Source organism: Anolis carolinensis, unplaced genomic scaffold, assembly GCF_035594765.1.
Source record: "Anolis carolinensis isolate JA03-04 unplaced genomic scaffold, rAnoCar3.1.pri scaffold_13, whole genome shotgun sequence".
NCBI classification, from domain to species: Eukaryota; Metazoa; Chordata; class Lepidosauria; order Squamata; family Dactyloidae; genus Anolis; species Anolis carolinensis.
Window position 1 is genome coordinate 12,259,801 of NW_026943824.1, and position 25,118 is coordinate 12,284,918.

The 25,118-nt window shown below is 42.6% G+C and overlaps 1 protein-coding gene across 1 annotated transcript; it reads right to left on the reverse strand.

Annotated features, from left to right (window-relative positions):
- Positions 1–52: 52 nt before the first annotated feature.
- On the reverse strand, positions 53–18,977 carry hapstr1 (HUWE1 associated protein modifying stress responses). The gene is made up of 4 exons (XM_062964326.1): positions 18,686–18,977; positions 15,454–15,534; positions 8,200–8,475; positions 53–3,388 (listed from the first exon to the last, which is right to left on the reverse strand). Exons 1-4 carry the CDS (start codon positions 18,975–18,977, stop codon positions 3,144–3,146), a joined length of 894 nt encoding a protein of 297 aa, XP_062820396.1. The 3' UTR covers positions 53–3,143.
- Positions 18,978–25,118: the final 6,141 nt, after the last annotated feature.

A 25,118-nucleotide genomic window follows, 5' to 3' on the forward strand; every position in this document is an offset into this window, starting at 1 on the left:
AGAACAAAGCAGGGAGGGGAAGGAAAAATGAATTAAAACAAGCCAACAAGCATTTGGTTGTATTTGATTTGATTTTATTGGGGATTTAAAAAGGTATCTATTTCTCCAGCAGGGTAAGTCACATTTGAGGATTTGCGGGAGTTCAGTTCCAGACAAAGGGAGGGGAAAGGGGATCAGCTTTGCATTACTTCACTATAGCTCAAGTGTTTTTTATTTTTAATATTTTAAATTGAATTTTTAGTAATCTGCAAGCCAAGCTCAGCTTCAATGCAGGATACACTATTATGTAAAAATCTGCCCCACATTCATGTTAAGTTTGGTTTACATTGGAGAAGGGAGGGAAAAGAGATGAGACAAAGGATCACCAGAAGGCATTTCGTTCAATCGAGTCAGATTCAGAGAAAAGAAAACAGTGGAACGGCAGACTTATTCGGCCCCAAACCAAACCCCAAGAGCCAAACCAAGAGAATTCCTCCGCAAGTCAAAACCAATGTGACGCAAAGAGGAAATATCCCATGTCCGAGCTTTTATTGACATCTGTGTCCGAGCTGGATTTTGGCAGGAGGCTGGTCATTTCCAGCAGCGTGTTATCAGGAGATTTAAAGGGAGGGGGAGCAGTAAAAATGAACCTTGTTGCAGACTCAGAAGCACACCATGAGCGGAGACCAAAGCCTGTTTTGTTTTTCTCTTTACAAACAGAACCAAAAAAAAATCAATGGCACCAAAAAATGATATAAAAACACTCGGCCAAAACTTTTGTTCAGAAGAGGCAAGACTGAAAAGAAATAAAAAGCAAAGCTTCCAAAGCTATGAATGAACACACAGGAAGTATTACATTTCTATTTGGGAGGTTCTGGAGGAGGAGGAGAAGCAGGAGGAGGACTCCAACATGACGAGATCTATTTTGCCAGCGACTTTATCGCATCCCGTCATCTCGTGTGAATTATGGCAGAATAAACTGATCACAGATTGGGAAGAAATAAGCCCCCCTCCAAGTCTTTATCGAAATCCCCCCAAAACCCATCTGTTACTCACATTCCGTATACCTAGGAAGTTCCTCAAAGGAAGAGCAGAAGGGGAATAGGAAACTATCGGTCCCTTCCAGTCCGACCACTATCAAAAACACAAGCTCCAATGAAGACCTTCTCTTTCCAAACTCCAGATTCCCTTCTGCCTTTTTCTTTTGGTGGAAGAAGTTACTTTCCTGGGGCAACCCACGGCTTTAAAAACCACTGTGGCACACAGCAAACTTCAGTGCAAATCCAGAGAGATTTAGAAGTCTATGATCCAAGAACTACAAATGTCTCCTGATGGGCAAACGGCTGGCCCTATCCTTCTAAAACCATGCCAGGAATGCGAGGCGTTTCTTGTTTTCTCACAAACAGCTAGACTTTCTGCCCGAGAGATGTTTAAGAAACCCCCGCAAAAGCAAGACTTTAAGAAGCTCTGTAAAGCCAACTGAGGGGGGAAAGAAGGTGCTTTTCGTAATGTGTATTTATGGCCGCAAAAGTTGGAGGATTATCCCTACGCTCCAAGTCCAATGACAAGGACCACTTAAAATTGACTATCCAGTTGCAGGGCAACAAACCCAAAACAGCATTCTTACAACTCCTCTTCCAACCTCTGTCTGCAATCCCCTTCTGTGCTCTCCCTGTTCCCCAAAAAGTGGAGGGTTCAAAGTCAAGCCCTATTTACCCTGGCTCCACATTTAAGCCTTCTTATTGAGCCAATGTCTGACTCCGAAAGAAAAAAGGGAGATTTCCCAAACCAGCTTGGCCAGAGGCAGCCAACGAAGGCCAAGGGGACTATGCCTTTTCTTCCTGCTTCTGGCTAAGCTTTTGGGACATCTTCCACCGAAGCGACCCCATGTGTGCCATTCCTTTCATAGGACTGCAAAATGCCCCCAAACGCAAGAGAAAGCAGTGCCGCACAAGCCTCGGGGTGGCTGTTTATGAAAGCAGCTCAACAAAAATAGAAGAAACACCATCCAATGTTCTTCTCTGCTTCCACCCACCCTTTTTCCCATCCACTGATTCCGCGCAAGTTAATTCCTTGTCCTAAGAAAAAACATACAATACATATCTGTCGTACCTAAGCCCACGTTCTACCACTACAGAACCACGATGGGTCACCAAGGCTTTTCTCAATCTCTCTTTCTTTTTCTGACATTTGTGAGGAGTTCGGACATTTGTTATCAAGAGAAAACTCAAATGGTAATAAAGACGTATCCACCAAAAAAGTAATTTGCAATGTAAAAATTCTTGGGGGGGGGGGGGGGGGGGGGGAATGGGAGAGAAGAAACCGGTGCCGCAATTTCAAAGTGACCGCGCGCAAAACAAACCCAACGGAGAGCTTTTCTGGCCTGGTTTAGTATCCGATCCACGGCCATCTTTTATACACAGCAGCTGCAAACTGCAGAAGCAACTGGCCAGAACTTAGTATATAACTTGCATACTTACTATGTAAGAAATAATGTGCCTGTTAGAGCTTTTTAGGGAATATATATACCATATATTCCCTAAAACATATATATGCATATTATAACTTATAATATACGTATACATATATGCATATTATAAGACATATATAATATGCATATCTATCTATATAATATGCACATATATTCATTTTTTTTAAAGGAAGCCCGCAGGTTCTGTCACACCAAGTCATGTTTTTGACACTGTTGCCAAAAGGGCCATACTACTGAAGAAAATACTTAAACACGGCAGGAAATAAAGGACAAAAAAAGCATGTCTATTACCAAATAAATGTCTGATATTTCCTTTTTTTTCCCTTTGAGAGTAACAAGTAAGGTCACTTTTCGCCTCGGAACAGGTGCCCGTTCTGCCTGCGATGGGCTTCTCCAGCCACGACACAACGCTGGAAGTCCTCTGCTAAAGAATCTAATTTGTAGGAAGCCGAAGTCAGGAGAAGACTCTAGTCAGTAGGCAAGCTTTCCTTTATGGCAAATATTGATTTCTTTCTCTATCTCTTTCTTTTTCTATGACTTGGGAGGAGAGAGCCTCAGGTTGTGTTGCTTTCCCAGCAGGCTGCTGAGGGTCCGGTGGCTTTCAAGCAGCATGGCGGAGGGGATCAGGGGAGGAAGAAGAGGGCAAAGGAGGGGCACAGAAAGGGTCCGCCGCTTAGATCATCCGGTTGCGTTTATGGGTCGGAGAGTCCGTAATGCTGTCGCCGCACTGGGCTGAGGTACGCTTTCGAGTTCCACCATTGTCCAAGTGGAGTGCCATTTCTTCGGATATGAAAGTGTTCAAGTCAACGTCATGGAGTCCGTTTCTCCTCCGGCTCCCATTGGAGCCACTGCTCACGTGAGTGGGAGAGCCTGGGGTGCTCGAGCGCACACTGATGCTCGCCATTGCGCCACTGAGACCTACAGGGAGAGAGGGAGGAGGAGGAGAAGCAGTTGTTAGGAGGACAGCAGCATTGATTTTCAGAACCCACTCCTCGGGACCTTTCACACAATAGAAATGTAGACTAGGATAACCCCACCTAAACTGCACAAGGTTGTAGTCCTCATCAAGGACTTAAATGGGTGGGTGAGTTATTTGGCAGGGAAAGCCTTTCTTCCCCCACTGGCATCTGTCTGCTGGCATCTCTGTCTGCCTGCCTACCTTCCTCTACTCCTATCACCTTTCTTGTGAGACTAATACTTCTCAGGAACATACCTCCTTTTCTGAGCACAAGGCAAGCCCCAGAACACAGATGTGTAGAGAAAACATGGGGCGAAAGAAGTGGCCCCTCTCTCAAGATAGGTCAGGCAACCCTTTAATGCCAAGCCTGGGTGAACTTGGCTTCCGTCAGCATCCGATGGACAACAAAATCCTTTCCAGATTTCTCATTTCCCATTTCAGTGCCCCATACAGGAAATTCTGGGAAAAGAGCCAAGCTCTGGGTTGCCTTGGTGACATACAATGTTGTGCAAAGTGTTGAGGAACTTTAAAGTATTTTAGCCGCTTGCTTAAGCCTCTTGGGTTATTCTAGTTACACAAACCGGATGCTTTAAGAAAGGCCCATACTGTCTTGTGTTGTATGAGGCCAAGACTGATGTAGATGTTTGAGTTCCCTAGACTTCAGCTTCTGGTCTAGACCAGAGATAAACAAGCCATTTGTAAAACTCATTGCATGCCCATCAATGATTTGCAGCCAGAAGACTCCCCAAGACTGAAGCAAATTCTTTATGAAAGATAAAGAGATGGCTTTTCTGGGGAAAGTAAGGTCACGTGGTATTACAAAAAGAAAGGCAAACCATTGGATGCATCTTCAAACACACTGATGACTAGGCAAGGAAAACACAACAAACTGGCTGGTACAATGCAAAGAAAAAAACCGGTACCATTCCTTTCACCATGACCGAAAGGCACAAACAGCTTGCATAACCTGATCCACTATTTTATTCCCTGCTAGAACAGTAGCAAAGTGGATGCCTTCCCAGCCGATGACAGCTCAAGCCCCATAGTCCAGACGACCCTCAACATACCAATCTAACAGTTCACCAACAGGGAGGCTCCACGCTCAGCTTTGTCAATAGTCAGATTCAGCTCAGGCATCATCTATCTGGGGGCGATTTCTTGTGTTACCCTTCTCCAAAGCTGTCCTGAAATCAGGGAATGATTTCTGCACAGATTGAGTTGGGCTGAGCCCTCCCAAGAAATCCAACCCGACTCATGGGTCCAAAACCACTGAGATGAAATTGTGTCATGCTCTGCAGAGCTCAGAAATCCCTGCTCCATTAAACAGCTGAATTGTCCTATCTAACGGCTGCTACAATGGCACTGAATGGGTGCCAACAGTAGCTGGCCTGCAAGATCCCTGCAAGCCAGCAATGAAGAAACGGGATACAGACAGGACCAAAAAGACAGACATGTGCTAGGTCTGAATCCAAAAGTGTAGCAGAAGGAAGAAACCTGAGCCACTGGGTAGATGTGTAGCCAGAGGCACTTGATGAAGAGTTGCCCACAGAAGCTCCTGCAGTACTTTTAGAGCCTGAGACGCTCTATTTGGGTCACCTATTTATGGCAGGTCTGGAAACTATAGGGGACACTTCTGGAAAGGCAGAATCCCAGGAAAATTAATTGAAGCAAAGACATTTTAATCAAACTTAAAGTATACATTATTCTCTAAGTTATTACAAATATTCCAATTAAATATTTCTTTCACATAAAACTTTGAATCGCTTTGAATCTTATATTTAAATCAAGACTGCATTTTTTCCAGGCCAACGTTTCCCTGAAAAAACACATCAATGTAGTGCATAGATGGCCACTGGCGGCTAATTAAAAATGCCCACAGGATGGCAAACATTTCAATAAAGCATGAAGTTTTGCTGTTCAAAGAGGAGGACAGAATTGCAAGGGGACATGGCAATATCCAAAGCAGCTGTTCAAATTTAGTGTTTACTATATAAACAAACTTCTTTTAAGGCCTGCGTTTCACAGTATATTTGACTATGTAAGATCCTCCAGAGATGTTGTAATGTTTTTAAATAAGGCCAAATGGCACTAGAGTACCTACCCTACTTGGTGTAAATAATAATCACCCCACCCACCTGCTACAGTGTTTAGATACAGATAGCTATATAGTAGACAGATTGAGTGAAAGATACCCAGACTCAATAGCCTGCAAGAACTCCAAGAAAAAAACCTGGCACCATGCAACACCTCCCAAATGGAACATAAACCTCAAATGGATGCAGACCCATGCCTTAAGTGGGTCTTGATGTGAGTCTCAAACCAACAGGCTACTCCTCCAGTTGGCAGAGTTTTCACTACAGATTACTACAGATACAGACTGAAAGCAATGCCTCTCCAGTCATCCAGACAGTCCTGGCCATTTCAGTTCTGTCAGATCCAACTGGCCCAAGACCTTTTAGACTCATACTCATCGCTAACGCGTAAGACAAACCTGAAAAACCTGAAGTCAAACTCCTTCTGAGTCATATCCCTGTAAGTATGTGTGTGTATATACATACAGATAAATAGATAGATACCCAGAAGTAGACTGGCAGCGCCGAACCTTGCTTCGGAAATCCTGAACTGAGATGAGGAAAACGAAACTTGATGGTTTCTTCTCTGCTGGAGGTTAAGATCCACCCCTGCGCCTTTCCATCATTTCAGAAGAAACACATACCCAATACGCAACTAAGAAGAGGGCTACATTTGCCGGGGGGGGGGGGGGAGCCCTCATTTGCTTGTGAGAGGCATTTCTTCCAGCTCTCCCATTTTGCTATGGGACCAGAAGGACACTCTGCCATTCTAAGCACCCAGAGAAGGCTTAGTTTTGCAATTCCTTCCATTCTTATCAGACCCCCGAGAAGACTGGAGAGCAAGACACAAGAGGACGTTCTGCCAGGAATACACTGCTCTTTATCATACACAGATAGATCTGTGAGTCCCAGCAAGACTTTGATCTAATAAATCAAAGGGGATGTAAGTGAGTACTTCAGGGATGGAACTTAATGGGACAACCAGATAGTCCACAGAGCCAGAGCATATCTGCATGTGCCTTCAAATCTCACACTGACTTAGTCACCCCAGCAATTTCTTAGGGTTTTTTTTAAGGCAATAAATATTCAAGAAGTGAATTCTGCCACCTCCTTGCTCTTGAAATATAGTTTACAGCAACAGTATCTACTAACAATCTCACATACAAGTGCTGTCCATGGCTGGCCCTACTTAGCTTCCAAGATCAAACAGGGTTTGGAGCCTTTAAGGTATTGAAGCCATAGAGCCAGGAGAGTAAACCAAATAAAAGGAGAAGCAGTACTTATCTTTAAGATTTCTCTTCTCACTTGACTATTCCTTGGCCTGAAGAGTTTGAAACCAAGAATGCATCTCATGGGAGGGGGGACTCCATTAACATAGGAAACAAGCACCCAGTGCCGGATTTAGGACAAATGAGGTCCTGTGCTAGTTAAGTTATGAGGCCCCTTACTTACTAAAGGAAGTAGGCCCAGTAGGCCTACATTCCCTGCTTTGTGGCACACTCCCATAGAATATCAACTCTATCGTTATGTCTGGAATCACTCTGAAAGCGAACGCCTTCAAATTTAGAATTTGGCAGGAAGATGAGCCCCCCTGAACAGAATTCTAAATCCGGCACTGCAGGCACCATTAAGCAGTCCATTCTACTTTGGGTCTAGGTGCCAAAGCTATGTTGAGGATCCAGCTTATGCCAAGATAAAACCTATTTCTCTGAAAAGAGATCTAATGATTTTATTATTACACCAACAGCAGTTTGACAATGTCTATTCCTGAACGTCACAGTTCTCAGTACAAACCTGTCCTCCACAAACTATTCTATTAATAACAATTTATATTATTGAATGTGAAGGATTTCTACTCCTTCTATTTCAGTGGGCATAGCCAGAACTTCCAAATTGAGTATGTCTGTCAGCAACACTTAGCTATTTTCATTATAGTTCTGCACTGGAACAAGAAAAGAGAAGTATTTTAAGGAAAGTAGCTTTCCCATTCAACAATGAAATCCAAGATGCCCCTAGAATATAGCACAAGCCTTCAATTCTTCCCAGCTGACACCAGGTCCCAAATGCATGGCTAAGAAACAAAGCACTCCATCAGCAAACAGGGAACAGTAAGCACTTCAATGCAACACAAGTCAGTGGGTGCTGCAACTCCAAGATGCTGGAGCTATCGGGTTACAAATTACATTTAAACTAAATCTCGAAACTATCTTTGTGAGAAGGCTCTGTGAAAGTCTAAGAACAACTGAAAGGCAGTCTTCATACCAATCCAAATTTGCAACCCACTGAGCATGTCAACTTCTTATCTGTATACACTTTTCTTCTGGGATGGCTTTGGGAAGATCTTAAAGCCCAGAAAGACAGATAAAACTAGGACAAGACAGCTGCATTTTTCCACCAGAAAAAAAGAAAATGTATGGCGATGTGAGTATCTTTCTTGCTTCAGAAGCATTTCTAAAAAGCTTGTAACAAGAAAATTTTTACGTAAGAGGAAATACAGCATCAGAACTTTGTATTCATAACAGCTCATGCTAAAATGAAAACCAGATCATCTCAAAAATGTTTCTATATTTCCCTCCCCCCTGAACTGCCTCTTATTTTTTATTCCGCATTAGCCTCATAGTGGCCCCAACATGCCATCCCTACGGTGGGCGTTTTGAGCCTTTTCCCAGCTCCCATCCCTGCCATACCAGCGACATTACCATGGAGGGCTATGGCTTCTCGGAAGGGCTGCAAGTCCGTCTCAACCGAGGGGCTTGTTTCTGTGGAAGCTGCCCGGCTAGGGGATACTACAGTCAGTCTTGGGGGAGCTCTAGAGTTCCGCGGAGGAGGTGCCTTCCCGCACAGGAAACTGATTAAGTCTTCTCGGCGGATTGTTCTTCTGCGCTTCTTGACCCACGCCAAGACGTCCTTGTTGCGGCGCTGGTATCCAATGTGTATTCCCACATCAAAACTCCGCTGGTGGGCATCCACGCTTTCTGGAAGGAGAGAGGGGACACTGTTAAAGGGGACCTCTCCAAAAGGGATGCATTCACCCTTGGCTTTAAAGAGGCTCAAAGGGATTCCACAAGAACGACACCACAATTTGAAGCCTGCAGCTGGTGTGGTCAGATAGAAATATAGAGCTGGAACAAACTGCATGGGCCACCTAGTCCAACCCCACTCTGCTAGGGAGGAAAAGCACAATCGAAGTACCCCTGGCAGATGGCCACCCAACCTCTGCTTCAAAGTCTCCAAAGAAGCAGCTTTCACCAGTATCCAAGGCAGAGAATTCTACCTTTGAACAGCTCTCACAGTTAGGAAGTTTTTCCTAATCAAGAGTGCTCTCTCTTCCTTATACAGCCTTCCAAATATTTAAACCTGGCAATCAGGTGAGCTTTAGAAGTGTCACAACAGCAGCAGGGACGATGAGAAGGAAGGACAGGTGACCAGCAAACAGATGCAATCTGCCAGTCACTTGCATGCTTTCGAAGGAGGAAGGAGTATTATCTGCCACCAGTAAATGCCACATTGTGACTTTGAACACAAAGCCACAATGGGATATTGACCACACACCACTTCCAAGGGCATTCCTGCAAGATCTCTTTGCAAGGCAATCAATGAGATGAATGGAAGCAAAAGACATCTCTGCACTTTTATGAATAGATACTCACAGGCTCTTCAACCTTTTCCAGGAATAATAGGGAGAAATGAACTGGAAGGATACATGTTTTAAGGCAAAATGTTCACATATAATTCCCTCAAAATCATTCCTAAAAGCTATATAACAGAAATACTTTCTCTTAAGATTACACCACATTGGGTTACTGCGTTTCCTGGCCTTGTTTTCCTTTCCCTGGTTATTCTTATGAGCGCCAGTGTTTAATGTCTGCTTGTTGATACATAGGACTAAAAGAGACAAAGCAGATTCATTTGTTTTGTTAATACTGATTCTTTTTACTTTTTTTCTCTACCGCTTATTAAATTAGCAAAAACAATGAGCAAAAATGTTTGTTAAATATCAAGACGCTGTCGCCCTATTGATAACAAAGAAACAAACCTTTCAAAAAGTACATTCTGTTTGTAATTACTGAGTAAACATTAGTTTTAAGATTGCGAACATTGTATTTATAATGTTACATTGCTAACATTTCAGCTTGGACACATTTAAAGCTCCTGAAGCAACAAAGTGATTTTCAACCTGGGAAAGGGACTAAAATAATATTCTTCCTCCGTATTTTTCAAAACTTTTGACTGCCTTCCTGGAAAATAAAGAATGTAATCTTCCACCTTTTATAGTCTCACACATTGTCTGTGCAAAAGAAGGAACATTTGCAGAATGGTGGGGAAAGGAGAGCAAGGGCAAGCAAGGACTAGGCCACAAAGGTCACTAAGGATGTGTTGGAGCACAATCACACACAAAGAGGAAGATACAGGAAGGAAAAGGCATTGGCAAGAGGCTGAAAAGACAGAAGCCAATGACATCATTTACAGAGACATATCACATGATCAGAACAGCAGGCAGAATTGGGGGGGGGGGGGGGGGAGGTGAGACAAAGAGAAGAGGTTTGAGGGAAGAAGATAGCGGAAGTGAAATATGTCCAGGGAAAGGAAAAGAAATCACACTATTTTCATAATGCAATGAAAAACACAATATAATCTGGCAAGGCACTGAATACGGAGAAGGGAAGGAGAGAAAGAGGAGGTCCAATTTCTGCTTGGAGGGTCTTTGACATATCCACAAGGATCAAGCAACCAGGCAGAAACCTCAGAGGGGCAGCTGGAGATAGGGGATTAGATGCAGGACAAAGTTCCTAGGGAAAAGGGAGCGCTTAGGGTGGTTCAGAATACTGAGCATGAAAAAAAGGCTCAGGGCTTTGGGAATCTGACTCCATGATTGTCAATGATGATGGTGACTGTAGTCCAACAGAGCAGGAGTCCAGAGAAAAAGGAACCAAGGCTGTGATGGTGCAATGTGGGGGGTGCATATCGATTAGCAGGCAACTTCTCCAACTAAGGCATTAACACTCTGCTGATATCTATCTCAATGTATTAAATATGTGATTGCCTACTACCCAGCAATTGCCTAGAAAAACAACAGCTTAATCCCTCTGCCTATACGCCAGCGCCGTCAGCTTCACGTTCCAGTTATTTTGGCTAGACGTTCATGTTATCGAGTTGCTTAAAAGCAAGATGAGCCACTCATGAGGCAGGACAGGAGCTGCCAAAGCCAGCTAACGCAATGAGGTTCTTCCGACTCACACATCCTATACAACTGAGCACACAACTGTCCCTGGATGCCACCCACACTACAAGCTTAGCATCTGACATGAGGAAAAGCAGCAAGTTCTCAGGGCCGTGTGAAACACAACACTCCACACCCCCAATGGCAAGGATATTAGCCAAAGAGTTATGTGCCACCTCAAGCTGAAGGAAAAACAAACCCTTCAGAAGGCCCAGTTAGAGTATTTCAGCAGAAGAGCATTCTCCCCTCCATTGAGAACAAGCGCAATACCTATTTTCACTGACCATATTAAGCCACAAGCAAACTAGTGAACTTAACTGCCTTAAACCTTTTTTTATCAGAATTCCTCATAAAGCTTTCCTATCATGCATCATTCTTATCAGGTGGCAATCGGATTCTACCAGTTTAACCAGCTACAGTCGTATGACTTCAGCTTTGCCCCTTACTGGGGTACATGCCACCTCTTTCTTCCTGGAAAATCTTTAACACACATCTTTAGCTCACTGATGTCTATAAGAAACTGGCATTGTATTATGAAATTGCCCTCTCTTAGACACACACTTTGCTATTTCAGCTGGCACCAGGATGGTGCCAAGTGCTATGACTCACAATGAAAAACACTGTGGTTAATATGGGTTACTGGACCAGCCTCCTCTGGCGCAATTGGAACTTTTTACTGGAACTCACGGGCAGGGCCTTCCCAGCCCAAGAAAGCAAGTCTCAAGACTCTCCAGACACTTGAGCAACTGCTGGCTATTTTCTATATTAAAAAATTAGAAAAGTTATACGTATATACTGGTTCAATATCCATAGTGGAGTGTTTTCTGACCTGTGCTCTCCTCTATCAATCTTTCAGTTGGTCCTCTGACACTCAGACACAATACTTTTCCACACATGAAGTGGACACAAAGGTACCAACACCTCCGCACCCCACCCTCCAAAACAACCAGAAGGGAAAGCATTCCTTGTCTGCTACCAATGTAATACTATTACCAATGTGTCTATATGGAGGAGAAAACCAGCAATTTGAGTCAGACAGGAGTAGAAAGTGATGGGAGATCATTGTAAGATCAATTATTTTCTTTTAACTTTTCACCTGTGAAATGGAATATGAAGTCATAAAATATGAGTCTTTGACATTTCAAACAGGAAAAAAAATCTGTTCATTCATTTGTTAACCTTGTACAGGAATTAGACAAGTAATTTTTTTCTTTTTTGTATATCTATCATCCTGTCAATTAAATATTTTGTTTACCAAGCTGTTTGCACAAAGATAGATCTGGCTGAGGGGTGATAAGTTCTTTCATCACTTTGTTTTGCTTTTGTAAAGGTTCCTAAGCTCACTCTTGCTGAAAATGAAACACAAATCACTTCACATGTGCAGCCAAAAAATAGGCTCTTCACTTTAGAATGGCTTGCGCTGTTGTAGCTGTGATCCCCATTTAGAAAAAAAAAATCATACAAGGAGTCTTATGCTTTCTAAGGATAATTGCTTGAAAAACCGTAATCTCAAAACAGCCAGAATTCACCTAACCTCGGCTCAAACTTGTGTTGCTTATGAATACATGAATGACTTTGCTAGCTCTAGACCATATTGACATTCACTCATCAACTTCATGAATCAATTAATGTATTTCCTTTAGAAATTGAAGGTTTTCCAGACCATAGTTCATTGCCCTGCTCCATATCCCGCCCTCTCAATTCCAATGCATTGTGCAGCTCTACAAGGCCCCTGGGGCTCTCCCAATCGGTTCGTTGCAAGCCGACCTCATGTTTTCCATCCGGAGGCACAAGGTTGCAGCCTCTCTGGACTTTTGCAGCCTCCCCTTCCTCCGAGACAAGTGAGCAAAATGGCAGTGGTGCCAATGAGGAAAACAGCTCTGACAAATACAATTGGCTGAGCTGGCAAACGCCTCCTGCGATGACTAAGGGCTTGCTGTTTTCAACCCTGCATTCCATTCCGGCTACTACACACACAAGAATAATCCCAGCTGCATAGCTACACCTAGTGCTCTACACGAAGTTACTCATGAGATGGGAGGAAATGCTTCCCCTACAAACTCACTAAACATGAAAAAAAGCTGTGGCCTTTAAATGCTTTGTACTACAACTCCCGTGAGCCCCTCCAACAGCAATGCTGGAAAGGGATGATAGGAACTTTGAGCTAGGAGCATCTAGAAGGCCACTGTTAAATACTCTGCTCTAACAGAACCTGCATTTGCAAGATTTCCTGTTGTCATAGAAAGGGAAGGAAAACTATTTCATGGCATCTACAAGACTAACCCAATTTATTTCGGTATAAAGCTTCATGGGCTCATTTCCTCAGGTGCATGAGGATGGCGGAAGCTCATGAAGTCCTGTCCTAAAATAGTCTTAAAACACCAAAGGTCTGCCTTGTCTGTCATGAAACAAACGGACACAGCTTTCTCATTGGACAGAAAATCATGAGGTACTTCTGCCCCTCTTCTTCTAACTGCAAGGCAAGTCCATCACAAATGGATCCACTGAAGCCTAGCAGCCCAACACCAGGACAAGTTCTAATAAGCCTTATTTACTCCGATCTTTCCAGTAGGTTCCATCCCTCCAACAGCTAGAAATAACTAAGTGCCTTGTCATCTACATTCTAAATACCAACCGATTTGTAGTTCACTGGGTATTAGGAAGATCAACATTCATTTAGAAGTCAGTATAAATAGCACTGTGCTAGTCTTTGCATCCCATTGCAGTCCAGACACAGAGCAGGCACCAAGCTCTAAAGGCCACTTTGCTCTCTAGGAAACCAAAACTTGTTGTTTGCCTCCGAAGCCCAAGCTGGACCCCATTCTAGGGAGTCAAGGTCCCCAATTTTAGGCATCCTGGATTACTCTGCTTTTAATACACATTTATTTATCACAGAAACATCCACCTCTAAGTTACTCCCTTGTAAGATTGATTTCTCAAGGACATTGGTCAACAGTTTTTATGGCTGGGTTGTTGTGAGTTTTCCGGGCAGTATGGCCATGTTCCAGAAACATTCTCTCCTGATGTTTCGCCCACATCTATGACAGGCATCCTCGGAAGTTGTGAGGTATATTGGAAAACTAAGCAAGGGAGGTTTATACATATGTGGAAGGTCCAGGATAGGAGAAAGAAATCTTGTCTGTTGGAGGCCGGTGTGAATGTTGTAATTAATCACCAGGTTTTATGGATCTTGGAAGAATGGATGCCCCAAGAAACTGAACTACAAAGGAATGTCCCAGTACCACTTCAACCGAGCAACATCACAGTCTCAAAATATTCAAGAATCTGCAAAAACAGCCCGCTTTTACATTCCTTAGATGAGCAATATGAGGATTAAACTTAAGGATCAGAAATACAAACAGGAAACACAGAAGGAAATGGCACTTGAAAGACGGAGGCATGACTATCAAGTATATAATAAAATGATAAGTATTCCAATGAGATTTGAAGGAATAAAGGAAATAAAAAGCATCTGGGACAGCATAATATCCATTCTAGCCTTTCATGTACTCCAACACGCCCACCTTTAGAGTAGACCCAAAGAATCAATGGGATTTACTCAGTAATCAACAATTGATACCATGAATCTACTCTAGTGAAGACCAACTAATGGGATTCAGGCCATGGCTTTCTATAATAAGTCATCTTAAGTGTTTCAACGTCACTGACTCTAAATAGTGCTTGAACTGGGGAGGGGTTGCTAGTCTACCAGCAATGGAGGCCAAAGACAACTGAACTTAAGGAGGGCTAATGCTAAAGGCTACAACTGTAAGTGTCAACTGAACAGTCAAAGTAGTTCTACTGATTCAATCCCCATGAAGATGTCTATGTTTGGGTTTACATCATAGTGTTCCTTATGGGACTCTTCAGAAGGAGAAACTAAAGAGGTGCCATCATTCTAATGCCACTGAATGCCTGCAATGGATTCCCACCATCAAGGAAGAAGTTTCAGAGAAGAAATGGACACCAATAAGGTGCCAATCCATGGCAGACTGGGAAGGCGTAATTACCAGCCCCCTACATGAGACGCCTGTACAGCACTGCTTTATTTACAAACTATAATGTGAACCAGTTAATGGCAAATCAATTAAGTTTTGTCAAGAAAAATCCACGAAATTCCCAAGGCCACCCTCACTCAGATGACTTAAAGGCCTGGACTTTGCCTGTTCTAACTTCCATCACTTTTTGCTTCTGTGTTTAACATGGCACACAGCAATTGCACGCAAAATCAACACAAAACAGGAAGGAAGCGGAATTATCTAACCAATTTGATTCTGGTTATTAAAAAAAGACCCAGAATTACATCTATTAGGAGAACACAAGTAGCCACCATTTATCAAATTCGTAAAAACCACAGATACCACAACCAAAGACTGCCTGCACAGCAAATAATAATACTCAAGACAGACACACAGATAATAATACTCAAGACAGACATGCACATGTAAGGGAACACACCCAAAGGCCCGCTATTTGCCTTATTTCTTAACAGGATTTGCAGTTGAGAAGAGAATCACAGAATGAGTTGAAAGAGACCACAAGGACATCCAGTCCAACCCCATTTTGCTAGGCAGGAACAAAGAGGGATGAAAACAGCCTGCCAACCTGCATTCTCCAATCCCTGATGCACTTTTGCAGCCTTCTTTTGACCTTTTTTATCTCTTCAAAGTTCCCCCTCAAAATCTCCCATGGCACTTTGCCTCTTTTCCTCCCACCCCAAATCCCCGCTCACCTTTGTAGAGGTTGGTGACAGCAGTGGCTGCATTTTGGAAAGGAACCCAAAGCGAGAGGCCTGGCTGCTGGCAAACGCGGTCTGTGCGAAAGGAAGGGAGGGGGTTTAAAAGAAGAGAGTGGAAGAAAAGGAGGAAAAAGTGGAGAGAGAAATAAAACACATGAATACTCTTGGTTTTAAGGCCTGCTTTTGCTTACTACCATTCACTCAGCTAGCATATTCCCCCAAACTCTGGCATTCCAGGCATTTTGGACCTCAGCTCTCAGAACTCCTGATCATTGGCCAAGGCAGCTGAGGATTCTGGGAGTTGAAGTCCTAAAAAACATACAAAAACCTTTGTATTTAATGTCTGCTTTTGTGTGTCACCATTCACTCAAACCAGCTTCTAGTTTAATGCTTCCCAAACTCTGATCTTCTAACTGTTTTGGATTTCATTTCCCAGAATCTCTGACCATGGCCCAAGGTAGCTGAGGCCCCTGGGAATTGAAGTCCCAAAAAGATATACATGAAAATTCTTATCTTTCATTTCTGCCTTTGCATCTCACAGCTTCCTTCAGTGCCTTCCCATCCCCTCTCAAATAAAGGCCCTCTGTCTTCTGGGTGTCCTGGACCTCAACTCCCAGAACCCCCGACCACTGGCCAAGGCTGCTGAGGCTTCTGGGAGTTGAAGTTCCCTCAAAAAACCACTTCAGTGGGAATCAATGCAAATCTAGTCTCTCTCTCTCCCTCGGCCATATTGAGCTTCGCCATTTTGTTCAGCAGCCAGCCGGGAGGGACGAAGGAAGGGGAGGAAATGGGAGGCTTTGCCAGGGAAAGAAGGAAGAGGAGCACAAAGCAACCACGAACCCAACTAAGTCTCAGAGGAAGGGAAAAGGGGAAATGACAGCACAGTGGAAGCTCCCATATACCTCACTGTATGAAGGGCAGCTCATAAACTGTCCTGTGTTGTGGGGGGAGATGGAGGAGGAAAGGGAGGCCCCATTTCATACGCATCTAAAACAACCGCTTTTAGAAATATTCTAATACAAAGAGATACACACACACACACTTAACCCCCCCTTTTCATCTACTTTCTCCCCCTCCATTTTGTGAGTGGAAGGGCCCGACAGGGAAGAGCCGAATGCACAGGAGGAATCCAAACTAACAAAAGAGGGGGGGGGGGATGAAGGAATAAATCAGGGGGCATAAAGGAACCTCAGCCTCTCTTCTCTCTCACCCCCCCCCCCACTTTCCAAAATAAACAGTCTCATCCTCCTGCCATTTGTATTGTTGGGAGGGGAAGGAGGCAGCTTCCGCACGCCATTTTGTGTGCTCAGTCGGTGGGCGGAGGCCGCTTTCCCCTCACAGGCCCCACATTCCTTTCAGGAAGGAAAAGTTGGGGAGGGAAAGAGAAACCCCCCCAAAAAAGAATATATACATACATACAAGTAGACATACAAGTATACATACACGGTACATGTGTATATGTATATATTCATAGAAAGAGAGGATACACACACATATCCTCTCTCCATATCTATAATGGTTTCTACATTACATATATCTGTACATATGTGTCAAGTACGTTGCCGTGTATTCATATATCTATAATGATTTATGTATCACTACACACACACATATGTACACATGCCTATATATTTACACATCTATTGAATGTAACATGTCTTTAGCATGTTTCTGTAAAAACACACATAGATACCTATACTGTATACATATATATATGCCAATATGTGTGTGCTTATATACTTATATATACACATATATAAACTACTACATAAATACATGGAAATATCTGTGCATATATACACACACATAAACATACAGAATACTCAGGTATGTAAAACAAACATACACCCTATATAAAACACGTACAAATACATAAAACACACGTGCTATGTATATGTATTCATGTATGTATGTGTGTGTATACATATATGTCTACATGCATGTTATATATAAATATATTTATCTCAGACAAGGGCAAACTTCAGCCTCCAGGTATTTTGCTTTGGCCTTCAACTCCAACAAATATGACATGGACAAACTGTCAGACTGGTAGGCTGTTAGGAATTGTGGGAGTTAAAATCCAAAACACCTGGAGGGCCAAAGATTGCCCATGTCATTCATACATATATATTTGTATTCGTGTATTAATATGCATATAGAGACACCGATACTCTCAAATATATATAAAGTGAGACATACACTCTTATACATACAAGCATAATTACATCCAAATCTATGTACACATACCATTATATACATACACAAAAAAGACACACATACTTATACATATACATGCCTACAACCATTGTGATATATAAATATCTCCCTCTCTCTCTCTCTATATATATATATATACACACACACATACATACACCATTTTATACATACATGGGTATGTATATAGACACACATAATACACTCATATGGATATACATATACATATATGCCTACATGTAGATAGATACACACACACCATTATATACATATATATGCCTATAAGCATGTGTGTGTGTGTGTGTATATATATATATATCACTATCTTATACATACATGATCTGTATATGCCTACAAGCATAGGTGTGTCACATACACACACCATTATATACATACGTGGGTATGTATATAGACACACATACACACTCATATGGATATAAAAATACGTCAACAAGCATATAAACACACACATATTATACGCCTACATAAAGATAGATACACACACACCATTATATACACAGAGACACACATACACTCATATACATATGTATGGCTATAAGCATACATGTGTGTATATATATATCGCTATCTTATACATACATGATCTGTATATGCCTACAAGCATAGGTGTGTCACATACACACACCATTATGTACATACATGGATATGTGTGTCTGTGTGTGTGTGTATATATATATATATATGTCTATATGCAGAGCTATGGAGAGAGATACACATACACAGTCTTTTTGTAAAAAAAAACAGGCCCGAAATGCGTTTCCAGGCCTGTGGAGGGCGACACGCGTGTCTGCGGACGTCTGTAGGAGCGTACACGTGTGTGCCGGAGGGGCAAGGAGGGGGGGGAGCCCTTTGGCGGGGGGGGGGCGAACGAAACGTCACTTCCCTCCCTCCCTCCCCCCTTAGAGGGCTGGGCCCCCCTTCCGGCGTTCCCTCCCTCCCTCCCGGCGGCCATCTTGGGCCCCTCCCTGAGGCGGCGGACGGACCGACTGACCCTTGTAGAGCTGGGCCACGGCGGTGGCGGAGTTCTGGAAGAGGTGCCAGAGCTTCTGCTGCTTGCGGTGCTCGGGTTGCGGGGCGGCGGCGGCGGCGCTGGCGGCGGCCTCGTCGTCGTCCAACTCCTCGTCGTCGTCCTCGTCGCCCTGCAGGCCCGGCGGGAGCGCGCCCTCGTCGTCGCGCTCGGCCTCGGCCAGGCACTGCCGCTCCCACTTGCTGAACCAGTGCTCGGGCCCGTGCAGCTCCTGGATCTCCGCCTCGGCCTCCTCCTTGCCCGCCTTGTCCTCCATGGCGCGGCCGGGGCCTACCTCCGCGCCGCCATGATGCCGCCCTTCCTCTCCCTTCGCCTGCCTCGCACCACACTGAGGCGGAGACACACACACACCAAATATAAAAAAGGCCCTCTCAACCGAACCGATCGCCCTCCTCACCCTCTTCGCCCCGCCCCTTTCCCAATCTCAATCCGCCACTCAGGAGCCGCCTTTTGGACGCCTCCACGCGCTCATTGGGCGCCCCACGCGCCCATCAATGTCACAAAGGAGGCCGGGACAGCATGCGTCGGCCCGCCTCTCCCCCCCCAATCCTCACACGACTCTTTGGAAGCCCCCGCGCGCCTATTGGACGGCTCACGCGCCCATCAATGTCACAAAGGAGGCGGGGACAAAACGCCTCCATTTTCCCCCCTTCAAAAAAGCAAGGTTGGTTACGCTTTCCAATTGGAAACGCCGTCAAAGACGTTCTGCGCACGCGCCGGGTGGAAAGGGGCGGAGGAGCTGGAATGTGTCAGCCTCCTGCTATGAGTGGCTTGTAGCCATCCGCGCATGCGCAGTTGTCCATGTTACACCCTTGATATTTCTCCTTATTCCCTGCCCTCTTTTCGTTTTCCCAATCTATTTCTCAATATACAGTGGAGTCTCACTTATCCAAGCTAAACGGGCCGGCAGAAGCTTGGATAAGCGAATATCTTGGATAATAAGGAAGGATTAAGGAAAAGCCTATTAAACATCAAATTAGGTTATGATTTTACAAATTAAGTGCCAAAACATCATGTTCTACAACAAATTTGGCAGAAAAGGTAGTTCAATACGCAGGAATGTTATGTTGTAATTACTATACAGTTTAGCACCAAAATATCACGATATATTGAAAACATTGACTACAAAAATGGCTTGGATAATCCAGAACCTTGGATAAGCGAGGCTTGGATAAGTGAGATTCTACAGTACATAGGGCTGGAAATTAGTAAATTTCTTTTATCCCTGTTAGAAATATTTTAGATGCAGCATATTATTAATATATTATAAATATATTCTTAGTAATAATATAATAATGAACAATAACATTATTTGTATTATTCTACGGCCCAGAAAGAAAGGGAATGTGGGGAAATAGGGTTTTGTTGTCCTTAAGCTTAAATATATTATTATTATTATTATTAATATCATTGTTAATCTTAATTATAACTATACTATTGCTAATACAGTAGAGTCTCACTTATCCAACGTAAACGGGCCGGCAGAACGTTGGATAAGCGAATATGTTGGATAATAAGGAGAGATTAAGGAAAAGCCTATTAAACATCAAATTAGGTTATGATTTTACAAATTAAACACCAAAACATCATGTTAGACAACAAATTTGATAGAAAAAGTAGTTCAATACGCAGCAATGCTATGTAGCAATTACTGTATTTACGAATTTAGCACCAAAATATCATGATGTATTGAAAACATTGGCTACAAAAAGGTGTTGGATAATCCAGAACGTTGGATAAGCGAGTATTGGATAAGTGAGACTCTACTGTAATAATAAATTACATTATTATTATTATTTTATGACACAGCAAACAAGATAGATATGCTGGATTTCATATCACAAAATCACAAGTCAAACACTTCCCAAGTGTCTAGGACTGTGTGATGTATTTTCGGATGATGCGCTCAGATCCCAGTCGGGTGGCCTTTTGCAGTTGGCAGATCGTAATTTTGTCGATGTCTATTGTTTCCAATGTAACGGTGTTCCATGCAGTCATGCCGGCCACATGACCCTGGAGGTGTCTACAGACAACGCCGGCTCTTCGGCTTAGAAATGGAGATGAGCACCAACCCCCAGAGTTGGTCACGACTGGACTTAACGTCAGGAGAAACCTTTACCTTATTGTTTCCAAATGCTGGATGCTGAATTCAGGGAAACACGTAACCTTAAATATAATATTGTTAATAATAATAATAATGTTCTATTCTAAATCCTTTGACTGTGTGGATCAACTTGTATACAGAATACATCATGCGACATGTGGGGCTTGAATCCAAGGCTGAACTTAAAGTTGCTGGAAGCAACATTAACAACCTTAGATATGCAGATGATACCGCTCTGATGGCTGAAAGCCACGAGGAGCTAAGGAGCCTTATCACCAACGTGAAAGAAGAAAGTGCAAAAGCTTGGTTGCAGTTGAACATCAAGAAAACCAAGATGGTAGCAACCAGATTGATTGATAACTGGCAAATAGAGGGAGAAAATGTGAAGGCCATGACAGACTGTATTTCTAGGCGTGAAGATCATTCAGACGCAGACTGCAACCAGGATAACAGAAGTCATTTATTCTCCTTAAATCCAGAACAACATATGTACCATGTGCTCAGTTGCACCAACTCACATAATGTCCTTTTATGAGAGATTTAAAATAGTCTTTCCTTTGTCCATGTGGATAAATTCTTTCCAGCAGCTCATGAAGCAAGGGCACACTTCAATAATAATAATAATAATAATAATAATAATAATAATAATAATAATAATAATAATAATAATAATAACTTTATTTTTATACCCCGCCTCTATCTCCCCAAAGGGGACTCAGGGCGGCTTACATGGGGCCAAGCCCAAATAAAAACAATAGCAATATAAAACGCAACAATAGACAAAAAACATGCACAATTATAAAAATTTAAACATTAGCCAGTAAAAACATGGATTAACAACAAGAGCTAATAAAAACATGGATTAAAATGGAGAGGTTGTAAAAGTAGACTGGGTAAGGTGCACCATATAAATATTGTAAACACGAGGTGACTGATAAAGTGCTGCAAATTCTTGGAAGTGCAAATTGGGATGGGAATAGACCCTGTGTCTTTATCAAGTTGACAAAGGTAAAAAGTGTAAACCAGTACAGGAATGGTCACAGATACAGATTGCTATGGGGATGAGCAATCTTTAACTAAAGGCCTGAGTAAAGAGCCAGGTTTTCAAGCTCTTTCTGAATGCTACCAGTGTGGGGGCTTGCCTGATTTCCCTGGGGAGCGAGTTCCAGAGCCGGGGGGCCACCACGGAGAAGGCCCTCTCTCTCGTCCCCACCAACCCCCACTTCAAACTCTGCCTCTCTCTCTCTGCTTCTCTCTTCCAACTAACTCTGCACCTGGTTAGCTCAAGCCTGAACAAAATCGCAAGAGTATCAAAAACTCCCAGGCTTAACAGCTCTCCAGACATGGCTTAACCAATCAGCTTCATGCATCTTATTTTGCAGTTCACACACACACATTCATTAATTTCTTACATATCATAACACTGTTTAGTTGCAACTTGTATAAGAAAGAGAGAAACCAATACCTCGGACAATGCATTATACAAAAGACACGCTAGACTACAGTAGAGTTCCTGTTATCCGACTTCCACTTATCCGACACACCGTATTATCTGATGCACCGGCATCTCTCCACTCGCAGCAGGTGCCTGGCGCCACAGACTTTTCCCTCCCGGCAAGCACCTAGCGCTTGGAGAGACCCACTATGTGTTGCCGCCAAAAGCAGGGGTCCTCAAACTTTTTAAGTGGAGGGCCGGTTCATGGTCCCTCAGGCTGTTGAGGGGCCGAATTATCATTTGAAAAAAAAAATACGAACAAATTCCTATGCACACTGCACATGTCTTATTTGTAGTGCAAAAAAAAAACCAACCCAACAACAACTATTTATTTATTTACTACATTTATACCCTACCCTCTCTCACCCCGAAGGGCACTAAGAGCGGCTTACAAGTAGTATGTACATACAATATATTATTGGCATAGCACAATATATATTACTATATTGTCCTTTACCACTACCGTTATATTATGAGTAATAGTACATTTAATATATAATGTATAATTAATATTATGTTGTATAATTATTAATATTATATTGTATTACATTATAATAATAAAATAGAGTAAAATAAATGTAATAGTAGCAACAATAATAGAGAAAAATAATAAATGTAATAATACCAATAATAATAGAGAAAAATAATAAACGTTCCATATATTCAGAAGTATAAGCTGACCCAAATATAAGCTAACCAGGACCCTCACCCGAGTATAAGCTGAGGGGGGCTTTTTCAGTCTTAAAAAAAGAGCTGAAAAACTAGGCTTGTACTCAAGTATATCTATATATATAAAATGGTTATGAAATTTCGGCCTAGGACAAAACAACAAAACTACACATCCCAGAAACACTACACTTGGTAGCACAACCCCTCATCCACGCCTCTAGGTTGATACAACAAAAAGAAAAGAAAAATAAAGTCCTAATTAGAAGGAGAGGAATAATTGTTTTTTATCCAATTGCTGCCAGTTAGAAAGCTAAGCTCCGCCCACTTGGTCTGCTAGCAAACCACTCAGCCCAGGGGATAGGCAGAGTTAGGCCTCACTTAGGCCTCTTCCACACTGCCTATAAAATACAGATTATCTGATTTTAACTGGATTATATGGCAGTGTAGACTCAAGGCTCTTCCACGCAGCTATATAACCCATTTATAATGGACTTAATGTAAGGTAAAACCTTTACCCTTTACCTTAACCAATTCCTCAATACTTTATTTCCCATACCACCATACTTCGCCACAGCAACGCGTGGCCGGGCACAGCTAGTACAGTATATAATTATTAGTATTATATTGTATTACATTATAATATTAGTATCAATATTATATGTATACACAATATATTCAATTGTTACCATAGCACAATACAGTATTAATAAATGAAAGATTAATACAATATTTAAAAATAATTACAATTTTAACCAACATAAACCTATCAGGATTTCAATGGGAAGTGTGGGCCTGCTTCTGGGTAATGAGATAATCAAGTTAAGTGGGATTGTTGGTATTGTGTGAAGTCTAAAACTGAGAGTGGGGGCCAGGTAAATGACCTTGGAGGGCCGCATCCGGCCCCCGGGCCTTAGTTTGGGAACCCCTGGCCTAGAGAAACAGTTTTTCTAGGCAGCAGCGGGCCTCTTCAAGTCGGGTGTTTGCCAGGAGGGAGGAGACTCGCCAGGAGGGATAATAGGGCCTCCCTATTATCCAACAGTTTCAGTTATCTGACATTCGGCCCACCTGGATATGTCGGATAACTGGAACTCTACTGTACATTTTTATTGGCCGGCCAGAATGCTAAAATAACATACAAAACGGCCCTTTTTCTATATAAAGCGACTCAGCTGAGAACTGTATATTTGGAATTGATTGGGGTAAACTTTAGGGGTGATCATAACAATATTATGATGTAATACAATGTAATAATTATAATTCGCTATTATAATTGTATATTTATATTACATGCAATATTACTAATAATATTGCAATATACAGTAGAGTCTCACTTATCCAACATTAGCTTATCCAACGTTCTGGATTATCCAACGTATTTTTGTAGTCAATGTTTTAAATAAATCATGATATTTTGGTGCCAAATTCGTAAATACAGTAATTACTACATAGCATTACTGCATATTGAACTACTTTTTCTGTCAAATTTGTTGTATAACATGATGTTTTGGTGCTTAATTTGTAGAATCATAACCTAATTTGATGTTTAATAGGCTTCTCCTTAATCTCTCCTTATTATCCAATATATTCGCTTATCCAACGTTCTGCCTGCTTGTTTATGTTGGATAAGTGAGACTCTACTGTAGTCGTATAATATATTGTATGTATATATACTAGCCCCGGTGGCAAAGTGTGTTAAAGCACTGAGCTGCTGAATTTGCGGGCGAAAAGGTCCCAGGTTCAAATCCAGGGAGCGGAATAAGTGCCAGCTGTTAGCCCCAGCTTCTGCCAACCTAACAGTTCGAAAACATGCCAATGTGAGTAGATCAATAGGTACTGCTCCGGTGGGAAGGTAACGGCGCTCCATGCAGTCATGCTGGCCACATTACCTTGGAGGTGTCTACGGACGACACCGGCTCTTTGGCTTAGAAATGGAGATGAGCACCAATCCCCAGAGTCAGACATGACTGGACTTAACATCAGGGGAAACCTTGACCTTTACCTATACTGTATATACTTGTAAACCGCCCTGAGTCCTCTTCGGAGGATATGAATGTCGCTAATAAATAAATAATAAATAATGATGCAGATATTGATAGGGATCTTGATCCCTTGTTAACAGCTTATTTTAA

What these genes read in the sequence shown, in the direction of transcription:
- hapstr1 (XM_062964326.1), bottom strand. Translation starts at nt 18,977, where the DNA reads ATGGAGGACAAGGCGGGCAAGGAGGAGGCCGAGGCGGAGATCCAGGAG. An exon ending in CGTGGCCCAGCTCTACAAGG is followed by an intron (nt 15,535 to 18,685) that starts GTCAGTCGGTCC and finishes CCTTTCGCACAG; the next exon opens with ACCGCGTTTGCCAGCAGCCA. An exon ending in TGTCACCAACCTCTACAAAG is followed by an intron (nt 8,476 to 15,453) that starts GTGAGCGGGGAT and finishes CTCTCCTTCCAG; the next exon opens with AAAGCGTGGATGCCCACCAG.